General features: G+C 60.1%; 1 protein-coding gene across 1 annotated transcript in view; it reads left to right on the forward strand.

Moving 5' to 3' along the window:
- SLC9A5 (solute carrier family 9 member A5) overlaps positions 1–17,180 on the forward strand; it is a 51,464-nt gene extending 34,284 nt beyond the window's left edge. The window contains exons 8-17 of the mRNA XM_077831076.1: positions 2,575–2,664; positions 2,831–2,901; positions 5,599–5,728; positions 6,463–6,551; positions 8,252–8,378; positions 10,312–10,482; positions 13,843–13,915; positions 14,283–14,285; positions 14,788–14,919; positions 16,699–17,180. Of these exons, the coding sequence (XP_077687202.1) occupies positions 2,575–2,664; positions 2,831–2,901; positions 5,599–5,728; positions 6,463–6,551; positions 8,252–8,378; positions 10,312–10,482; positions 13,843–13,915; positions 14,283–14,285; positions 14,788–14,919; positions 16,699–17,180 (1,368 nt within the window). The remainder of the gene's footprint in view (positions 1–2,574; positions 2,665–2,830; positions 2,902–5,598; positions 5,729–6,462; positions 6,552–8,251; positions 8,379–10,311; positions 10,483–13,842; positions 13,916–14,282; positions 14,286–14,787; positions 14,920–16,698) is intronic.
- Positions 17,181–21,118: the final 3,938 nt, after the last annotated feature.

Here is a 21,118-nt window from a genome sequence, read left to right on the forward strand (position 1 = left end):
GCCTAGGAGTTGGGTGTCAGACCCTGCAGCACGGGCAGGCACCGCCGGCACACGCGTGTGACGTAGGGTGGGGTAGTTGTGAGCAGGCCAGACTGGAGCCTGTCGACCGGCATGTGCAGGGAACAGCTACATGGGCCCTGTGCTTCTCCCGCCCCACGGGCCCCAGGGTGAGACTCAGGCGTGGCCACTAGGTGGCACTGTGACCTCGCTAAAATGCTGGCGAGGCAAAGCCCTGTGGAAGTCCCTGGGCAGGCCGGGTGTGCCCTGCCCTGCCCTGCCCTGTGCTGCTCTCTGCCCGCCCCAGCCGTGCCAGGCCGGGTGTGCCCTGCCCTGCCCTGTGCTGCTCTCTGCCCGCCCCAGCCGTGCCAGGCCGGGTGTGCCCTGCCCTGCCCTGTGCTGCTCTCTGCCCACCCCAGCTGTCCCAGGCCGGGTGTGCCCTGCCCTGTGCTGCTCTCTGCCCACCCCAGCCGTGCCAGGCCGGGTGTGCCCTGCCCTGCCCTGTGCTGCTCTCTGCCCGCCCCAGCCGTGCCAGGCCGGGTGTGCCCTTCCCTGCCCTTTGCTGCTCTCTGCCCACCCCAGCCGTGCCAGGCTGGGTGTGCCCTGCCCTGCCCTTTGCTGCTCTCTGCCCACCCGAGCTGTGCCAGGCCAGGTGTGCCCTGCCCTGTGCTGCTCTCTGTCCGCCCCAGCTGTGCCAGGCCGGGTGTGCCCTGCCCTGTGCTGCTCTCTGCCCGCCCCAGCCGTGCCAGGCTGGGTGTGCCCTGCCCTGCCCTTTGCTGCTCTCTGCCCGCCCCAGTCATGCCAGGCCGGGTATGCCCTTCCCTGCCCTTTGCTGCTCTCTGCCCACCCCAGCTGTGCCAGGCCAGGTGTGCCCTGCCCTGCCCTGTGCTGCTCTCTGCCCGCCCCAGCCGTGCCAGGCCAGGTGGGCCCTGCCCTGTGCTGCTCTCTGCCCGCCCCAGCCGTGCCAGGCCAGGTGGGCCCTGCCCTGCCCTGTGCTGCTCTCTGCCCGCCCCAGCCGTGCCAGGCCGGGTGTGCCCTGCCCTGCCATGCCCTGTGCTGCTCTCTGCCCACCCCAGCCGTGCCAGGCCAGGTGTGCCCTGCCCTGCCCTGTGCTGCTCTCTGCCTGCCCCAGCCGTGCCAGGCCAGGTGTGCCCTGCCCTGGCCTGTGCTGCTCTCTGCCCACCCCAGCCGTGCCAGGCCGGGTGTGCCCTTCCCTGCCCTGTGCTGCTCTCTGCCCACCCCAGCCGTGCCAGGCCGGGTGTGCCCTTCCCCGCCCTGTGCTGCTCTCTGCCCACCCCAGCCATGCCAGGCCAGGTGTGCCCTTCCCTGCCCTGTGCTGCTTTCTGCCCACCCCAGTGTGCCAGGCCAGGTGTGCCCTGCCCTGCCCTGTGCTGCTCTCTGCCCACCCCAGCTGTGCCAGGCTGGGTGTGCCCTGCCCTGCCCTGTGCTGCTCTCGGCCCGCCCCAGCCATGCCAGGCTGGGTGTGCCCTGCCCTGTGCTGCTCTCTGCCCACCCCAGCCGTGCCAGGCCGGGTGTGCTCTGCCCTGCCCTGTGCTGCTCTCTGCCCACCCCAGCCGTGCCAGGCCGGGTGTGCTCTGCCCTGCCCTGTGCTGCTCTCTGCCCGCTGCAGCCTGCCTGTCAGCCCCGCTCCAAAGCCAGCAACCGAGCCTGGCTGGCAAGACATCTGTTCTTTATAAACCCGTGCTGCTCACTGCCCGTGGTTCTGTGATTCCTGAGGAGACCGGTCCTGATCACGTTGAACTCAATGGGTCAGGTCCACCCTGGTGTGACTTTCCTGTCTTTGCTGGAATTGCCCCAGGGATGGATTTAGCCCCAGCAAGTTTTGTGATTCACGTTTGTTCCATCATGTCTAGCCATGCAGAGGGGAATTGCTTGGGTTTCCCCTTCCCTTGGCTCGAGCATTGCTCTGCTGTGTGCCCTGGACTCTGCTTCCTCTGCAGTTGTCCGTGATTTTATTTTTTGAATGACTGGTTGGTTCACTGCTCCGGCTGGTAGCTAACCGCCTGGCTGGGGACTGCCGGTCCCAAGTGTCCCCTCCCCTGCTCGGCACCAGCAGCCGCTCTAGCAAGGGCTTCTTCTCTGCCCCAGAAACCAGGCATCGGTCAGCTTTGCTTGTAGCAGGCAGCTTCCGAAGGAGCTCAGCTCATCAGCTCGTACCGAAGTCCCGATTTTAACACCTCCCTGCGCCGCCACACGGACCAATTCTCCTCTCCCTGCCCCCCGTGTCCCTTGGACGGCACCGGAGCCAATTCTGCTTGACAGCAGCGTGCGAGAGGCAGCGAGGCCCTGGTACGCTGCAGGCACATATCTCCTGGTGCCAAGGCCCCTGGGGCAGCACCTCCTTTCTCCTGCTGCATCTTGGCCCAGCAGCCCGGTCTGCCTGTGCACTGGGGCGGATGGCTTGGCGGGCTCCCCCAGGCAAGCGCTCAGAAGAGGGGAGAGCAGAGTGGCAAAGGCCCAGGATAGGTGCTGCCCAGGCTGGGGCAGACTCCCCTTGCTGGGGGGAGTTGGGGCTGGGGACGCTCCCCCACTGACAGCCCTGCTCTGCCGTTTCAGGGTCTGACCATCAAGCCGCTGGTCAAGTGGCTGAAGGTGAAGCGGAGTGACCATCACAAGCCGACGCTGAACGAGGAACTGCACGAGCACGTAGGTAGCGGGGCCAAGCCGGGATGGCCAGCGTCTCCCCGGCCCTGCGTGCCACAGGTCCTGCCCAGGGCTCTCCTTTTGACGGGGGCAATTTCCAGCAGGGATGGGGCGCCAGCTCGGACTCTGCCCCAGGTCCCCCCCACTCACTGTGTTTTCTCTTTCCAAGGCCTTTGACCACATTCTGGCAGCGGTGGAGGACGTGGTCGGTCACCACGGTTACCGTTACTGGCGAGACAAGTGAGTGCCCACGTGTGCTGGAGCCCCCCTCCCGCACCCTCGCCCGCTCCTGGCCCCCCGCCATGCCTGGCTCGCCCCCTGGCGGGAGTCTGCCTCCCCTCATTGCGCCCTGGCCCTGTGTGTTTCCCTGGGGCCTGTGCACAGGGCAAACGGGCCAGCTGTGGGGCACTGAGTGGGGACCCCGGTGCCCTACAGGGGCTTGGAAGGGGGCTCCTCGCTCTGGGCAGGCTTCAGAGGAGCAACGTGAGGCTGGTGTGTGGCAGGCAGGCCCAGTTCTGCTCTCTGCCCCAGGGCCCCGCCACAGGCCCTGCTCCCTTGGACTGAGGGGACCGGTGCATCCCAGCGGGTCTCGGGCCTTCCCGTCCCCGTGATCACATCCCGAGAGCGAATGGCACCTGCTTCGGGGGGACTCGCCCTCACCCACCTCAGCCCCCTCATCTCCCCATCCGCTCTGAACCTGACCCCAAACTGCTCGCCTCTGCCCACCCCAGCCCAGCTCCGACCTCTTCGTCACCCCACACAACCCCTCGTCTCCCCTCCCATCCCCACCCCTGACACCCTCATCTCCCTGCCCACCCCACCCCAACCCCCGACACCCTCAATATCCCCACCCACACCCACCCCAACTTCATCTCTCCACGCACCCCGGCCCCAGCCTCAACCCTGACTGCCTCATCTCCCTGCCCACCCAGCCCCCAACCCTGACCTCCCAGCTTCTTGGACTGTGACTATGGGGCCGGGAAGGTGCAAGACGGGATTGCTCAGCACGCCATTAAATCTGTGGTGTCCTCCTCTCTCAGCGCCAGGCCAGGCCGGTGGGAAGAGCCAGTTGTGATGGGTTCGGTCACAGAGACCCCCTTGGGACTGTCACCTGACATGCTGAAATTGCCTCTGAGCCTGTTTTCCCTGCCAGCTTGGGACTCCAGAACCGTGCCCTGTCGAGCCAGACACGCTAGCTACCTGCAGACACAGACCCAGGTCTGGTCCATGCCCCCAAAGCTGCAGACTTTAACTAAAAACAGCTCAGCAGGTCACCTATCTCCAGACACCCAGTTCCCAATGGGATCCAAACCCCAAATAAATCCGTTTTACTCTGTATAAAGCTTATACAGGGTAAACTCATAAATTGTCCACCCTCTATAACACTGAGAGAGAGATGCACAGCTGTTTGCTCCCCTAGGTATTAATCGCTTACTCTGGGTTTACTAATAAACAAAAGTGATTTTATTAAGTATAAAAAGTAGGATTTAAGTGGTTCCAAGTAATAACAGACTGAACAAAGTAAGTTACCAAGCAAAATAAAACAAAACATACAAGTCTAAGCCTAATACATTTAAGAAACCTCACCCTTAGAGGTGTTCTAAGAAACTTCTTTCACAGACTAGACTCCTTCCTAGTCTGGGTCCAATCCTTTCCCCTGGTATAGTCCTTCTTAGTTCCAGCAGGCATATTAGGTGGTAAGCAGGGGCTTTGCCGTGACTGGAACCCACTTTGTCCTGCTCGACCCCCTTTTATAGCTTTGGCACAAGGCGGGAATCCTTTGTCTTTCTGGGACCCCACCCCTCCTTCTAAATAGAAAAGCACCAGGTTTAAGATGGATTCCAGTATCAAGTCACATGTCACTGTAAGACCTCATTCTTCATTACCCACAGGCTGGCCCACACGTACACAGGCAGGCTTGCAGGTAAACAGAACCATTTATAGTCAATTGTCCTGGTCAATGGCCCACACTTTGCATAGTTACAATAGGACCTCAGAGTTACGCTACATATTTCTAGTTTCAGATACAAGAATGGCACGTTCATACAAATAGGATGACCACACTCAGTAGATTATAAGCTTTGTAATGATACCTTGCAAGAGACCTTTTACATAATGTGTATTCCAGTTACGTCATACTCACACTTAGAACCATATTTTCAGAAAGCATATGGAGTGCAACGTCACGCCCGTCTTGGGCCTCTGCCGTGCTCTGTGAGAGTCCACGACGTGCCGTGGCAGCTTGGCTGCGGGAGAGACCGCGGGGCTCCATGGGAGACGGAGTCCAGCCAGGCATGAGCCCCCGGGATGATGTGGGGCACGAGAGCTCTGGAGCTACAGCTCTCATGAGGCACCACATCCCTAAACCCATTTCCTGATGGGGAGGGGTTCCAGGCAGGGAGTGCCTGCCCAGTCCCTGCGGGGTCCCCTCCTGCCGTCCGCCCCCTCCCACAGGACACTCTCCCTGCCCTACCGCCCCTTGCCAGCTCCGGCCAGGCCCCCGGCAGCCTCCCCACTGCCTGCCGTACGGAGCCACGGTGCTCTCAGCATGGGGGGCCACTCCCCCAGCTCCCAGCCAGCATTGCACTCTAGCGGCCAGATCTTCCTCCCCCCAGTGGCTGCACAGCTGCTTCCTTGTACCAGCGACTGCCGGGGCTGAGTAGGGGCTGCTCCCTTCCCCACCCCATCCCCTCACTGCCCCTGAATGAGCATTGCCCCCACCCACATGGAACAGTCTCATCCCTCCCTCCCCCCGCCCCCAGCTCGATTGCTGCTTTACCTGTGTCCTGGGCACGTGGCTGAACGGTAGAGGAAATGCCTTGTTACCCTGCCCCTTCGGCTGGAATCCCAGCTGCGCTGAGGTGAGGGGGCTGGCCTGAGATCCCTGCCATCCCGTGCATGGGAGCTCACACCACCCCCTCCTCCCTCTTGTGCCAGATGGGAGCAGTTTGACAAGAGGTACCTGAGCCAGCTCCTGATGCGGAAATCGGCCTATCGGCTCAAAGATGAAATCTGGGACGTTTATTGCAAGCTGAATATCCGCGATGCCATCAGCTTTGTGGATCAGGTACCAGAGCAGCCCCCAGCAGCTACGGCAGGCCCTGCCCAGGGGGCAGCTAGATCCCAGCTCCGCTGGGGAATGGCGGCGCTGACCTCTGCAGCTCTCCTGGATGAACCGACCCTGCTGGGGGCACTTCCCCGCCAGGCACAGGGAGCAGCTCTACCCCGGCTACCAGTCCTCCCAGGCTGGTAGCCCACTCCCAGCCAGAGCCCTGGCAGTCGCAGCTTGTCAGGCCAGAGCAGTTCCCCTAGGGACAGCTGTCAGCCCCGTAAAGCCTGGGGCCAGGGGTAGAAAGCGGTGCTAGTGAGACTCCCCCTGGGCGCTGCCCCCCTGCCCGGGACTCCCCATGCACTGCCCCCCCCGTCCAGGCCCGTTCCGGGGCATGCTTCCGCCCTGGCTGGGGCCCCCAGGCGCTGCCCCTGAGTGGCCCATCAATAGTAAAGAACACAAACTGCCAAATACCTTTGAGGGCACGGAGCAATTGCTCCTGGCAGACAGCTCTGCCCAGCCCCCAGGTGAGGTCAGTGGGGGGCTAATCCCCCTGGCAGACAGCTCTGCCCAGCCCCCAGGTCGGGTAGAGGGGCAGGTGGTGCCAGCAGAGGGTAGCTGGGGGCTTGGTGGCCGGCAAGGGACACAATGTGCCAGCCGAATCCTGGCACCTCCCATCTCAGCTCTGCGGGGGGATCTTCCTGAGCACAGGCGAGGGCTCTGACACTGCTCTGGTCTCTTGCTCCCCTTAGGGTGGCCACGTGCTCTCTGCCTCGAGGCTCACGCTGCCCTCCATGCCCAGCAGGACCTCCATGTCGGAGTCGTCGGTCACAAACCTCCTGTGAGTGTGCTGGCGATGGGGCTGCTGTCCTGTCCTGGGAGCTCCCGGTCCTCCCGCCCCTGGCTCTGCAGAGGGGTGGCTGCTGGGAGCAATGGCGCCCTCCTTAACCTGCCGTCCCAGGGCCTTCTGTGCACCAGCAAACAGTCCAGGCTGTGGCTGACGTGTCCCGCCCCAGGGCGGCAGATCTGCTGCCGCCTCTGGGGCATTGAGTGCTGCGGTGACCGCAGGCAATGCGTTATGATCTGCAGTGACCTTCACACGGCTTCACTCCATCGCTTACTGCTGGGCCCCACTTACTGCTCCGACGCCTCCCCCGGGCTCACGCACACTCTGGCTGCTCTGCTCTGCCGCTAGCTAGCTCCAACCCGCACCCCACCTGCCTCCAGGCACCAGCCAGGGCTGAGGCCAGCACATCGTTAGCGGTATAGGGAGAAGGGGAGGCTGGAGTTCTGGTTGGGTTTCTCCTGCGCTTGTGGGCAATCGCCGTGACCCTTGTCCCTTGCCATACGTCGGAAGCGAGTGAGTGCGTTCGGGGCTCAGGCCCATGAGCCGAGGTTGCTACGGGTGAAGCTGCCTTAACTGGTGACTTCCTGGTGGTTTAGTGCTCTGCAAGGGTAGGAAATGGGAGCGTCTCTAAGCTAACGAAGTTTTTGGCGTGTGAATTCCCAACGTGTTTTGAGGAAGTGCAGACAGTGCGTTCACGCTGTCAGCCAGCGCTGATCTCTGCTACACCTGCCTGGCCCCTTGCGCAGCCCTGGCCCTTCCCTGGCCCCCTACGCAGCCCCACTCCTCCCTCATGCTCTCCCGCACAGGCCCACTCCATTCCTGGCTCCTCTCCGCTCCTTGGTGTTGAAGGATATTTCCCTGGAAGAGGGGCTGGGGGAGGTGTGTTCAGCGGGGCAATGGGAGGAGTGTGGGGCAGGGGGATGAGGGGCGACTGGGGAGGTAAGAGGAGCATGGGAGACGCAGGGCTCCAGCTGGAGCAAGGAGCGGGGTTGGGCTCTGACAAGGTTCATCAAAGACAGACTGACACGGCTGTTACTCTGAAACCTGTCATCAGAGCAGTGTTGCTCTCTGGCCCCACGTCTGCCCCTAGAGGCTGAGTGGGGGGAGGAGGGGAGGGGAGGGGTGGAGCAGGCAGGAGTGGAGCTGGGGGGAGGGCGGAGGGGACTGCTCCCTGCACTGCGAGGGACGGGGCAGGCTGGGTGGCACCAGAGAGGCCAGGAGCTGGCGCATGGGGACAGTTGTCAGCTGGCCTAGGCAGAGCTGAGCTAGGTACCCGTGGGTCAGGGAATTGCTTCTCTCTGCGGTGAGTGGCCAGTCTGAGGAGCCCTGGCCCTGAGTGTGTAGGAGCCGCGGACGTGCCCCCTGGCTGTGCACACAGGCACCCACCACATGCCCGCGGGCACCCTGCACGCACCCGCACACCTGCTTCCTCCCTGCGGAGGGGCCGAGCCTAACTCTGAGCACTGGCCAACGGGGGCGCTGGAGAGCAGAGTGCGGCGCCTAAGGGTGCAGGGAGCTCTGCGGGGCTGTGCCGATGCCCAGGCCGTGCGCTGTGATGGCTCCGGCCCGGAGACGCCCAGAACTCAGCCACTGCCTCGGCCCTGGCAGACTGACTGCGCCTCGCCCGTGCCCCGGCTCTGCCCCGCCTGCCCCAGCGGCTGGCGCTGAGCGCTCTGCCCGTGTCTCCCTCGCAGGAGGGAAAGCGGCAGCGGCGCGTGTCTGGATCTGCAGGTCATCGACACCGTGAGGAGCAGGAGGGATAAGGAAGATGCCGTGATGCACCATGTGTTATGCGGGAGCCTCTACAAACCACGCAGGAGGGTGAGCGTCCCTGTGCCCCGTCACCACCACGCTGCAGCATCGACAGGAGCTGTAATGAGCCGTAGGAAACACTGGGGGGACATAGCAACCAGCCCTACCCACTCTGGGTATCCTCTGCTCCCATGGCACTTCCCACCAGAGCATGGCGCTGGCCCAGTGCTGGCCGAGCACTCGCTGTATGCACCAGCCTCGCCCCTGTACGTGTCCTTCCCAGGGCCATGGTGAGCAGAACTATTCAGAATCGCCTGGCCCTGGAGCCCCGGGAGTTTGCTGAGCACTGAGATGGACAGGGCTTCACACCCACAACTCGTGTCTCTGTGCCCAGGACGATGGTACGGCACTGAGTTAAACAGGCAGGGGAGGAGTAATCATTAGGCCGGTATCCCTGGGACAGGGGAAATAGAGCAAAACAATAAACCAGGGAGAGGCCCTGTGTAGTGCCCAGAGCGGCCGCATCGGCCTGGGGCAGGCTAGCAGGGGACAAGGGGAGGGACCGGGACTGACATGGGAGAAGTCTGGCCGTAGCTGGCCCCATCCTAAGCATGAGTGGTTGCATCAGTCCCACCTGCTGGTCGTTCTTAAGGGCTCCAAACCCAGTACAAGTCACTAGGCCCCTGGTTAGATTGTCCAGGGGCTTCCTCCCAACCAGCATCTCCCAAACCCCTCTGAGCTGTGGGCCTCTCCTTGTCCAGGGAGCAGCTTGCTGCTACTAACAGGGGTGGGGGGAGAGGTCTGCTGGGGCTGCCCCAGAAACTGCTGCGGAGCCAGCAGTTTCCAAAGTTACAGCCAGCGTTAGGCCTCTTTGGCTGGGGGGAAAGGCCCCGCTCCCGCCACGTTCCCCTCTGCTGCGTTAGCCGGGGGCCGCTGTGCTGACGGGCGTTGGCAGAGGTCGGCACGTCGGGGTGGCGGCCCGCTCCCAGCTGTGGGGCCATGGCTCCAAAGAGCCATCTGGTCCCATCAAATTCCCACTTTTGGCACTACAGATTCTGGCTCTGACTAGAAATCCACCCCAGGGGCACCGCTGTCCTGTCTGCACACTGCCCTGCCCCAAGGGTGGTGAGTGCAGGTTCCGGCTGGTGCTCCGACCCGAGCCACAACGTCCACACGGCTCCTCTGGTGCGCTAGCTCGTGTGGGTGTGTGTACCCCGGCTGGGGGCTCGCCGCGTCGACAGATGCCCCCAGTCACCCCGCTCTGGAGGGAGGAATGCCCCAGCGCAGCCGGCCCTTAGGAATTGCAGAGCATGGCAGGCCATGCCACACCGTGACCGGACATGGGGCTTTAGCACATGCCGAGACAGACAGACGCAAACGCCCCCACACCCCGCTGTCAGGCCACAGTGCATGCACACACCCCCATGCCCCTGCTGTCACTGCCCGGCCCCTCCCAGCTTGCATCGTGGACACAGAACCCGTGTGGTGCGTCTCCGGGGGCCCTGCCCGCTCTCAGCAACGCAAGCTCTCCCCGGGCGGCTGGGCGTAGGCCCCGCTGCCGCCAAGGGGCATTAACTTTGCCCCAATTTTAAGAACGTGCCTGAGTTCTGAAGACGTCAACAGCTGAGCGTTTCAAAGCTGCCAAGGGGGTTTAGGCACACAGCTCCCATTGCAACCCGTGGGGCTGGTTTCTCTTTGCCCATCTCGTCCCGTGGGGCGTGAGCACTCGCTGAGCAGGGCAGCCTGAAGAGCCTGTTGTGCCTTTGCCACCCCTGTCCTCTCCTCTCCTCCGTCGCTGGGATGGTGCCATGTGGCTGGGTGGAAGCCATGGGCCGGGCCTGAGGGGCACATGGCGCTAGGCCTGTGGAGAAGCCAGCCACAGCGGGCAGACGCCCTGAGGGGGTGGGGATGGACGAGCAGTGCACGGCCCCAGAATGAATGACTCACCCCAGCTGCCCAGAGCGGGGTCCATCTCTGTTTCTTTGCCTCCTCCCTCGGCTAGTACAAGGCCAGCTACAGCCGCCACTTCATCTCCCCAAGCACACAAGAGCGGCAGGACAAGGAGATATTCCAGCAGAACATGAAGAGACGGCTGGAAACCTTCAAGTCCACGAAGCACAACGTCCGCTCCGCGAAGAGCAAGGCCAGGCTGAAGAAAGATGGCAGGAAAAAGGTGAGTTCCCCATGGGTGGTGCTGCCCCACCTGCCTTATGTGTCTTGAGTGGGCCAACCTCGCTCTGCTAGATAGAGCCCCACCAGCCACTGTCCCCTGGCTGGCAGCAGAGTGGAAACCAGCCTTGTGTTAGCCAGAGCACACGGGACAGCAGGCAACCTGCCGACATGGCAGACAGGCCCTGGGGACAGCCCCGCATGGCGGGGGATCCGGACTCTGGTGCTTTGAGCCTGCTGCTCTGGGCTGGCCCGTCTGCAAGCTAGGCATTTAAACAGGGTACCAGGCGGAGCGGCTCCATCCGTGAATCTGGCCTTTGATGAGGAGAGTTATATGTCACATGGTTTCCTACGGTTCTAGTGACCTTGTGGGACCCCTTCTTCAAATGTCCAGCGCCCCTAGTCCCAGCAAATCCATTCCGATGGACCAGGAAGCGGATGGTGCATCTGTGGCAATGAGATCCATGCACAAAGCCAGCCAGTGCACTCACCCTGTGTCCTCTCCTGGAAAGACACCCTCATGGTGTGCACTGCCCAATTCCTGTCCCTCCTGTAAGGCTCCAAGTCCGTTTCACATCCCCTCAGCGGAAACAGCCCTGGAAGTGACACAAATAAGCTTCTGCCTTCTACCCTTCGCCAACTCCAGCATGGCATCGTCTTCCTCTCGGCCGCAGGGCTGCCTGGAGGAGTGAGAGGCACAGTCCAAGCAGGGTTCTCTTCTCCAGTGTTTGTATTACGTGCTGTTGCTGTCAGAAACCATGATGGAGATGGTCCGGCCTAGTGGTCAGAGCCAGAGGTTCAAAGCCAGAGTCAGAAATCCTGAGTAGGGATGGAGCAAGGCTGGAGAAGGACTTGGAACAGGGATGGGGCAGGGGCTGGAGCAGGCTATGGCTTGTGGTGTCTGTACCACTGTCAGGCAGAGGAGAGTTCCAAGCCATGAAATGAAGTGGATCAGACTGAGCTGCCGTGTCTCGGGCTCATATACGTGCCCTGAGAGTCACCAGACTAGCTCTGGGGTGGTGGATTGGCTGGAGCCTAGCTCAAGAATGACTCATCAATGCATGGGGCATAATCAGGCTCTAATTCTGGGATGATGCATGACCTTACAGTCACATGTAACCAGGGAGGCTGGTACAATGTGTCGTGGGGATGCTGAGAGCCACTGAACCCAACTGTACACCCTGTATATGATGGAAACCACTTCAAGCCAGGGGGTGCGGCAGTCCCCCAGCACCCCTAGTTCCAGCACCTGTGCATGGGATTCTCCAGTAATAGCAGCTCTCAGTCCTTTAGCCACACCCGCATCAGGTGGGATCAGTGCCACAGTCGCGGGGTGTGATTCATAGACATTAAGGTCAGAAGGGACCCTTATGATCATCTAGTCCGACCTCCTGCACAATGCAGGCCACCGAAGCTCACTCACCCACTCCTGCGATAAACCTCGCACCTATGTCTGAGCTACTGAAGTCCTCAAATCGTGGTTTAAAGACTTCAAGGAGCAGAGAATCCTCCAGCAAGTGACCCGTGCCCCACGCTGCAGAGGAAGGTGAAAAACCCCCAGGGCCTCTTCCAATCTGCCCTGGAGGAAAATTCCTTCCCGACCCCAAATATGGCGATCAGCTGAACCCTGAGCATATGGGCAAGATTCACCAGCCAGATACCCAGGAAAGAATTCTCTGTAGTAACTCAGATCCCGTCCCATGTAACATCCCATCATAGGCCATTTACCATGAATAGTTAACGACATTGGCAATTAATTGATCTTTATCAGTTGTCACGTCTTTGTCAGCTGCAATTTGCTTCAGTGATGCCTAAATGGCTTTGAATTTTGCAGTGACTCTCAGTTCAGGGTGGCACACAGAGTCCACTTTGCCTTCCACGGAAGCTTTTAACTTTTAGAAATAGGGAGACCCTCAGGAGACCAGTGTGACATGCTGGGGTACAGTCCCAACCAGTGGAGGGTTTGTGTCCCCCCTGCCTTATAGCCTGGGATGCCTTGCAATGCCTTACTGTCATAGCTCCCAACCTGGGCTGCTCAGAAGCAGCCTGCCAGCATTCAGGTCACTCCCAGATGTGTCAGTGTGTAACTGCAGCCTGCCAGTCACGCCCTGTCTCTCACCAGCCTCGGTTCTGCTGCAGGGTGACCTCAGCTCACTCCGAGTGCTGGACTTCCCCCTAGAAATGTACGTCCTGTACTGCCCAGCCCTCTCCTGGACAGTCCAGATATGTCGATTCCATTATTCCCTAAAGGGACTAATATACCAGCTTATTATCTTAAATGGAGTTACCCAGATACTTCAACTTAACCTCACTGGTTTAGATAAGACAATAAAACAAGTGTATTAACTACAAAGAGATTCTAAGTGAGTACAAGCAATGAGGCATAAAAGTCAGAAATGGTTACAAGAAAAAACAGATAAAACTCTTCCTAGTGCCTAACTTAACAAACTACATTAGATTCAAGGAAAGTTTCTCACCACGTGCTTCCAACAGCATTACTGACCAAACTCTTTGAGTCAGGACCTATCCCCCAGAGTCCAGCAGGCTGCTCCCTTTGTCTTCTCAGGGACAGAGAATGAGATGGGCAGGGAGAGAGAGAGGGGAGCCTTGGGGGTTTGCCCCTCCTTTTTTTTAGTCCCTCTTTGAAAAGCATTTCCAGCTGAGAGCCAGGAGACAAAGAGTCTATGTGGAAGGATGTTCCCTGCTGGTTGTTGTCACCTGTTTGAGCTTCCTTTGTCTTCCCTTCCTGCTTGATGGTTCTGTTTACGGCTTCAATTCAAATTAAGGCACACACGCTTCCTTTGTTTCGTTCAGACCTGTTTGCCGACTTCTCCTGGAGTTGTGGGGTTTGGAACGTGCTAATAACATCATACAGGGGGGGTCTTACCCCTTTACATACAGTGTCGCCACACACCTTTTATCAGGACAGTGCTGATCAGCAAACTATGAGTTTCCAGATATTTTGTGCTTGTTACAACAGCGCGTAGGGTGTGAACACAGGGGTGTATTTCATCACCGCCAATTAAACTGCCCTTCCAGCCTGTTCACGTCACCGGAGCACGGCAAAGGGGCTAGAGCGGTGCTGAGAATCTGACCCCTGAGGGCTAAAGGGGTGGGTGTGTTTGCACACGAGTACGGGAGGGCTGTCTGTGTGCGCGTGCGGACACGTGAGTGTTGTGGTGTGGGGGGAGTGCATGAGCGTTGTGTATGCTCTAGAGCCGACCCTGGGCGGTTTGGGAGTGGCGCCCCTGGCGAGTTGCTGAGCGCTGCGTGGGCAGCATGGCTCTGCAGTGACTCGGGGAACGGGGGACTCAGCCCAGGCTCCCGAGCAGGGATCTGACCCAAGACCTTTTCTTGTCATTAGCAGAAGAAGAGCGTGGCAAATACCGAGCTGCCCAACGGAAAGCCACCCGGAAGCGTTAACTGGCAGCAGACGGGTAAGGCCTAGGGGCAGCAGGGGGGCATGGGAGAGCCGGGCATGGGGAGGGCAGTGGGCTTTTTGTGCCACTAGGATTGGTCCCTGGAACGTGGTGCCTGTGGTTTTTGGCACAATGTGTTCCCAGGAGGAAGGGCCTTAAGGGACTGGTAAGAATAGGAGCCTACAGGAAAGCAACATGCCCCCTTCCCTGCTATCCCTGCAGCCTCCTGCCCCCACGCCCAGCCTCCTGCCAGCTCTCGTCTCCGGAGAGTAGGGGTCGATGTGCCCGAGCAGCCTGGCACAGCTCAAGCTGGGAGGGAGCAGTGGGCGGGAGGCAGGCTGCTCCCCTGGAGGGTGGGGCTCCTCAGCAGGGACAGTGTTAGAAGCTGGTCCGGGGATGCTCGCCTCACTGGGCATTTCCAGTGGCTGGCGGTGGGCCGTCACATCCCGTCTAGGGCAGGGTGGGGGTGTGAGGCCCCCAAATCCCAGCCAGAAAGTGCCAGGGGGTGTGAAGTCAGGTTTGGCCCTGGCACCCTGGGCACTGTGCTGCAATTGACCCAGGCGGTGGCTACAGCAGACTCTGCCCCTCCAACCCCAGAGGGTGGCAGCTTCACAGGGAGGAGCTTCAGGAAGCCCAGGATCTGGGGGGAAGGTTGTGAGAGGCCACGGAGCAGCTGGAAATGGTTCCTGGGCTGGTGCTGGCTTCCCCCTGGGCTGGGCTTGGGCGGGCAGGGCTGAGCCAGGCCAGCACTGGCCTCCCCTGAGGTGGGCTGGGCTGGGGCTGGTTTTCCCCTGGAGGCTGCAGCAGCGGGCCTGGTGGGTAGGTGCACTGACCGTGTAGGGAGGCTGAGGCCTGCGCCCACTACGCTTCCCCGTCTTCTCTCACGGCAGCTGCCGTTCTAGTGGCAGTCGACTCCGACAGTGAGGAGAGTGACAGCTCAGAGACAGAGAAGGAGGATGATGAGGGTATCGTCTTCATCGCTCGAGCAGCAGACGAGATCCTGCAGGGCAAGAAGACATCCGGTAGGGGGCGCTCTCCCAGCGGTTGCAACGGGGCTAGTGCTGCAGGGGTGGCATGGAGAGCTGCAGTCTCTGCAGCAATGAGGCTGGGCCGGTGAAGGGTGATTTCCTGTCCCGGGAGGAGCAGAGTGTGCCTGGCTCACGGCGAGCCCTGAGCTGAGTGCCACGGGGCAGCTGGAGGGCTGACTGACAGCAGGGTAATGGCCAGCAGTGCTGCCACAGGGCGCTGTGCCAGGACAGACAGACGGCATAGGAACTGTCCTGCCTCGAGCCAGGAGCCAGGCTGTACCTGGGCGTCCGTCACTGCTCGCTGCAGGGTTCGTTACTCAGGTTTTCGGAACCCAACGCAGTGGTAACTTCACTGGTTTGTTTTTCAGGCAGCATCAGGAATAAATCACTGGGGACACAGCTCCTCCATCTGGTGAAGGATTGGTACAAACAAGAGTGCTTTTACCTAGAACTACTTTGTGTTAGGCCCAGGGAGCTCATCTGACCCTCCCACCTAGCCCTGGCAGCCTGGGAGGGAGCCCTGGGTTGAACACTCCACAGCTGTGCTTACTGCTGCTTGGACTCAAACCTCAGGCTTCCTAGGGCATTGACATTGTTCAGAGAGCGGGGCCGGACGGGGAGCTCCGTTCTCATGGGGGAGCTCTGTGGATTAACCCCCGGATTAGAGGCTGCTCTCCCTGCCTTTGTTTGCCCATGAGACGAGGAGAAGAGAAGACCCCCACTCCTTCCCTGTCTGGGCCTGGTGTCTCCGGCCTCAGCAGGAATGCTCCCACTTGAGTGACTGGGGTGGCCAGGGGGCTGAGTGAGTGGGTGAGCCATCTTGTTAATAGGAGGTGGTCAGTGAAGAATAAAATCTGTGCGGGGGGCGGGGAGGCTGCTTTCAGTCCAGCACTGGTTTGCATTAACACAGTGGTTCTCAAACTTGTTTGATTGCTGCCCTCCTCTGCCACACAACTCTCACTAATGAATAAAAACAGCCAACGGTCCGTTGTAGGAAGGGCAAAAGCAAACCTGCGCTGGGTGCTCATAATTAGATGTTCACACGGCGTCGTGGCACGTGGATTAACGTACGGATGGCAACGGCTTTGTATAGCGCTGTGCAAGTGTAACACTGACAGACCCCAGCCGGCACTTGGCGGGGGCAGGATTGAACTTGGGACCTCTGGAGCTAAGTGCAGGAGCCTCTACTGCATGAGCTAAAAGCCCCGTGGCCCTTAGCTAAGGCTGTCGAGCAGACTCATTAATTTGTCTCTGAGTGGGACAGATCTCCACACCCAGGTGTGTGGGTTACAGGAGCTGGACGGAAATCCGTCCAAATGCACAGCGCCGTCTGAGGACCTGATGTGTCTGCTCAGCTTTGCTAGTTACCCATCGCTGTGGGTAAAATGCGCCCAGTGAGGTTTATTTCCCTAAAGCTTCTCACGCCCTGAATACATTCTGTGCCCCCCCTCCCCCAGGGATCCCCCCCAGTATGAGAACCTCTGCATTGCCAGCTCTTAGTGGCAAAGCCACTTTCCTGCGTCACTCCTGTGCTTCTCCATCACTGCTCAGTCACCAGCAGGGTGGATACGAGCCGGGCATCTCCCCTTTCCATACCAGGGCTGTGTTGCTGTCTCCCGTCTTGTGCAGCACACGGCTTCTGGCCCCACATGGGCCCTTTTCCTCCTGCTTGGGGAGATCAGCTTCCGACCGTCAGGATGCGCTGGGCAGAGCCCAGGAAGGGGTTGCCCTAGCAGCTGGTTGTTTCACTCTCCTTTGCCTGTGTCCCCACAGGCAGCCTGGACATCTGCCCGAGCCCACGCATCATCCCCCCTTCGCCCACCTCAGCCGAGAAGGAGCTGCCCTGGAAGGGTGACCGGGGCGACCTCGCTGTTTACATCTCCTCAGAAACCACCAAAATTGTGCCAGTCGACATGCAAACCGCGTGGAAGCAAAGCATCTCCTCTCTGGAGAGTGTTGCGTCCCCGCCCGGGGCTGAGCCAGGGACCAAGACGGTGGCTGGCCCGGTGCCGGACGAAGGGCCCAAGCTGGAGAGACAGATGATGCCAGAGCAGCGCATCTGCTTTCAGTTCCCCAACCCTCTCTTGAGGAGCAGCAGGCCTCAGAGCGACAGCAGCCTGGAAAGGACGGAGCAGCCGGAGCTGCAGCCTTTGATGGCTCTGGACGAGCACGGCAGGATGAGTACGTCTGCCGGACCTAGCAACAGCAGGTGGCTAATTCAGTTCAACAGACCCACCAGATTTTCAGATGGATAGCGTGCTCAGCCGTCACTGCAGAGCGGCCGCTCATCTGGAGCTAGCCACCTGGGGTCAAACCTCGCGGGGTCTGGCTTGGTAAATCAAAGGACTGGCAGGTGCGGTCAGAGAGCTTGGGGCGGGGAGGCCTTTCAGAGCTTGGGTTTGCACTGGGCCAGCAGCGGGCATCAGCCGGTGGAGCTAGCTATTCAAAACTCCAAGCAGGTGGGCTGGATGCATGCTGTAATAGCATCAGTGCCTGTCCCAAGCCCCTCCGCACAGTGGGAATAACCAGATCCTAAACCCAGCCCTTCCAAACCCTAAAGCAAAAGGGGCCCTTTCCTCCCAGCCTGGCAGTTTAGTGGCTCGGTCCGTGGCCTGGCTGCCCCATGACGGGGGTCTGGTGGCCTTGGCTGACCAAGTGGGTTGTGACAGGCAATTTCTCACCCCCTGTCTGCAGCGTGAGACCTCCCAGGAGGGGGTGGGGGCGCTGCTCTGCAGTCCCCACTGCCCATTCCCCAGCTGGCAGCAGGAGCGAGGAAGAGCTCCCGAGCAATGGCCCCTCGGCTGGTGCCCCCAGCCTCGGCATTTCTTGGAGCGAGCCGTCCCGTGTCCAGCTTTGTTGTGTCAGGCGAGTGTCATCGTACGAGGGGCTGGGGCGTGCCCTGCCTGCAGGGCAGCACAGAGACACATCAGCCTAGCACTGGGAGTTTGTTGCAACAACAGTGACCAGCCAAGCTCCGAGCTGGGTAAGGAGCTGAAAATAAAATGCAGGGCAGAGTCCCCCAATCAGCAGTAAAGGCAAACACCAGCCGGGAGACGAGAGCTCAGGACACCTCCATTGCATCTTCCCAGCAATTGCTGGAGCTCTGTGTGTTTAGATCACCAGTGTAAATGCCCCTCACCTGGGCATCTGGGCACTGGCCTACACTAATCGAAGAGACTCCCAGCAGTGGCCTCCACTCTAGTCCACTCAGTGCTTAGTACTTGGACCCGGGACGTCTGTGGGCAGCTTCTGTCAGGGCCTGTCTACACACACAGTTAATCTGGAATAGCTACTGCCCTTAAAACTCATCCCTCCCTTAATCCAAATTAACTTTTAAGTGTAGACAAGCCTGACTGGGGACAGGGTTGGTGTGGGAGGGACTTTCACTAGGCACTGCAGGTGGCTGCATGTTCCCATCTCCACCGTACTGACGCTATCCTGTCTCCAGCGCCCTGGAGCCTCGCTCCGGGCTCCACCAGTCCCTGGGGTCAAATGGGCGGGGGGAAGCAGTGATACGCTCCGCAGCTCTGCCCACGTGAGACAGCATGCACGCACTCCCGCCAGCTGGGGTAGCATATAGCTCATGTGGGCTCCGCCAGCCCCTGGCTCCCTCTTGCTGGGCTTGGATGCCTTGCTGGCCCCTGTGAGACAACTTGCGCTTTGCTTCTTTTCCTTCTCACTTAGGAAACGCAGAAGCACCCAGGCCCAGCTCTGCGTGCTGGTGGCACAGAATTGAGCTGTCACTCCCGCTAGATTGTGCCGAGCTTCAGTAGACGGTCACCTGTCTCCTTCCTTACATGCTTTGATGAGCAGAGAAAGAGTTAACAAAGTTGGCAGTTAAATCATCCCCAGTGGGGACTGGAGTTAACCCCCACTGAGGTGAACAGGGCAGCTCCCACCTCCCGGAGCTGTTGTGTCAGGCTCTCGGCAAACGCAGGCTGACAGTGCGTTGGTTACACTCGGGTCCCGTTTGGAAGGTTGGGGAGGAGTCCTTGCACACCGGTGTCTGCTCAGACCCTCCCTTTGGGGCACAGGCTGTTCTTCAAGCCAAAAACTCAAAAGTGACATCAGAACGAAAGTGTGTCCCTGACCAAAGCCACAGACCTTTCCCCTGGCATCTCTCTACTGCCCCTTGCCACAAGCCCACTTCCCACAGCTCCCTCTTCCACCAGAGCTTGCTCAGCTCTTTACAGAATCACCTGCCGCCTCCCCTGCAGGGTCTGATCATCCCGTCCCTGTTCTTAAAGGGGCTCCGGCTGAAGAGGGCAGGCTGGCCCCAGGCTCCCTGGCCCTTAAAGGGGCAGAGCACCCTGTTGCAGGGGCATTTGGTTACTCAAGCTTTCATTCCGGAGCACAAGCTGGAGTGGTTTGGGAGGTGTGCTTACTCTATACGCTCACAAGCGTCCCCAGCTCAAGCCCTCACCCCTGACCCCGGAGAAGTAAGCCTGACCTCAGACACATCCAGCACCACGGTCTGTGGTTCTAACCACTAGACCCCACTGCCTCGTTCCGGGAGTTGGGGGTGAGCGGGGAGAGCCTCAGCACTGTCACAGCCTCGAGAATCTCCCCCCGTCTTCCCCTCCGCCCCCGGCTTTCCGTCATGCCTCCAGCCCCATGCCGTGGTCTCCAGCCCCTGCACTCGTCAGGGCTTCTTTTAGAGCCCACTGGTGCTACCTTCGAAGGCGTCTGGCCCTGTACTTGGCAACGCCCTGTAATCACGAGCCAGCCCCCCAGTGGCTGAGGCGCAAATGCACTGGCTAAGCGGAAAGGTCTCTGTTACAGCTGCAGCTTATTCGCCTGGCTGCGGACCCCAGGCAGAGCCTGTGTGACCAGCGTGGCACGCCCCATGCCGCCAGCGGGAGCTGAGCCCAGAAACACCGGCCTCTGTCCCTCGAGCTGAAAGCGAGACGCTGCCAGTGGGAGTTAGTAGCAGGCCAGCATCACAGCTGGGCTGGGGGGCTCACAATCACAGGGGCCACCCCAGGGGAGGCAGCATCCTCCCCCAGGACCCCGGCTGTCCCCCCCCCAGGAACGGGAGGGGTTCAGCATGGAGGGGATGCTGTCCCCTGGCCCCATCCTGCGCAAAGCACTGCCTGGGGGCAGTAATCCACACGGGAGGCTGGAAAGGTGGGTGGGTTTGGTGCCGTTTCTCAGGGCTGAGAGTTGTGATCTGGGTGCTCCAGTGAGTTAGGTAACGGCCCAGTCGTAACCTGGCGCTGCTGCGGGGACAGGCCCCTGAAACCGCTCTAAGCCAGATGGCGAGCGACCAAGCAGAACCAGAGCAGGTTTCATTCCTTTCTGGTCACAACACGGGCGGCCCCATAGCATTGCTCTCTGGAGCCCTTGTGTAGCCTCTGTTTGCTTTCATGGTGTCCTCCGTGAAGGTGCGCTGCCCTCACCTGGCTTACAGTGTGGGGAGGGAGGGCTTTGCATTACTCGAACTCTATATTTGGGGCTTTGATGGTTTCTGAGATCTGGCCATAATGAAACTTTTAGCTCTGTCATGTTTTCTGTACTCCCGGGTGCAGCAAATGATGAAAGGGTGACTCTATTAATTGCAATGACTATTGTTTTATCGTGAAAATACATGCGAAGTATTTTGTAGCTTGCATTGGAAACAATAAACTGGACTCCGCAGCCAGCGCTTCCCCTTCTTGCTCTCGTGGGAGCACTGCAGGGCTTTGTCGTACGCTGGCCCTCGAGTGCCAGCTCCCGGACAACGCTGTCCTACCAGAGCTTCAAGGCACAAGACAGGAGCGTGGTACTTTACACACAAACGGGTGTGAACCTGGGAATTCAGAGGTCAGGTTAAAGAAGAAATCGGCAGATGTTACGGCAGGAAACGGCAGTTGTGGCATAAGCAGCGTTGAACTCGCCCGGCTGTGACTCAGAAATAACCAGACACTGGCATGGGCACCCCGTATAAGAGGCTGGGGAGGTTAAACCTCCCCCAAAAGGCCGGCCATGCAGGGAGGAAATGCCATGGGTGCAGCAAAAGTGACCCCTCCAGACACCCACTGGCCCACTGCTGCCTTTGGAGCACTGGAAGCGAAGCTCCATAGACATAGGGGGCCCACCGGCACCTGGACGGTGGACCCACTGCGCTCCACCCTGCCCCCACTCTGCCTCTTCCCCCAAGGCCCCGCCTCTTCCCACCCTTGCTCCGCCTCTTCTGAGGTTCTGCCTCTTCCCA

The sequence above is a fragment of the Eretmochelys imbricata genome, chromosome 12 (genome assembly GCF_965152235.1).
Source record: "Eretmochelys imbricata isolate rEreImb1 chromosome 12, rEreImb1.hap1, whole genome shotgun sequence".
In the NCBI taxonomy this organism is placed as follows: Eukaryota; Metazoa; Chordata; order Testudines; family Cheloniidae; genus Eretmochelys; species Eretmochelys imbricata.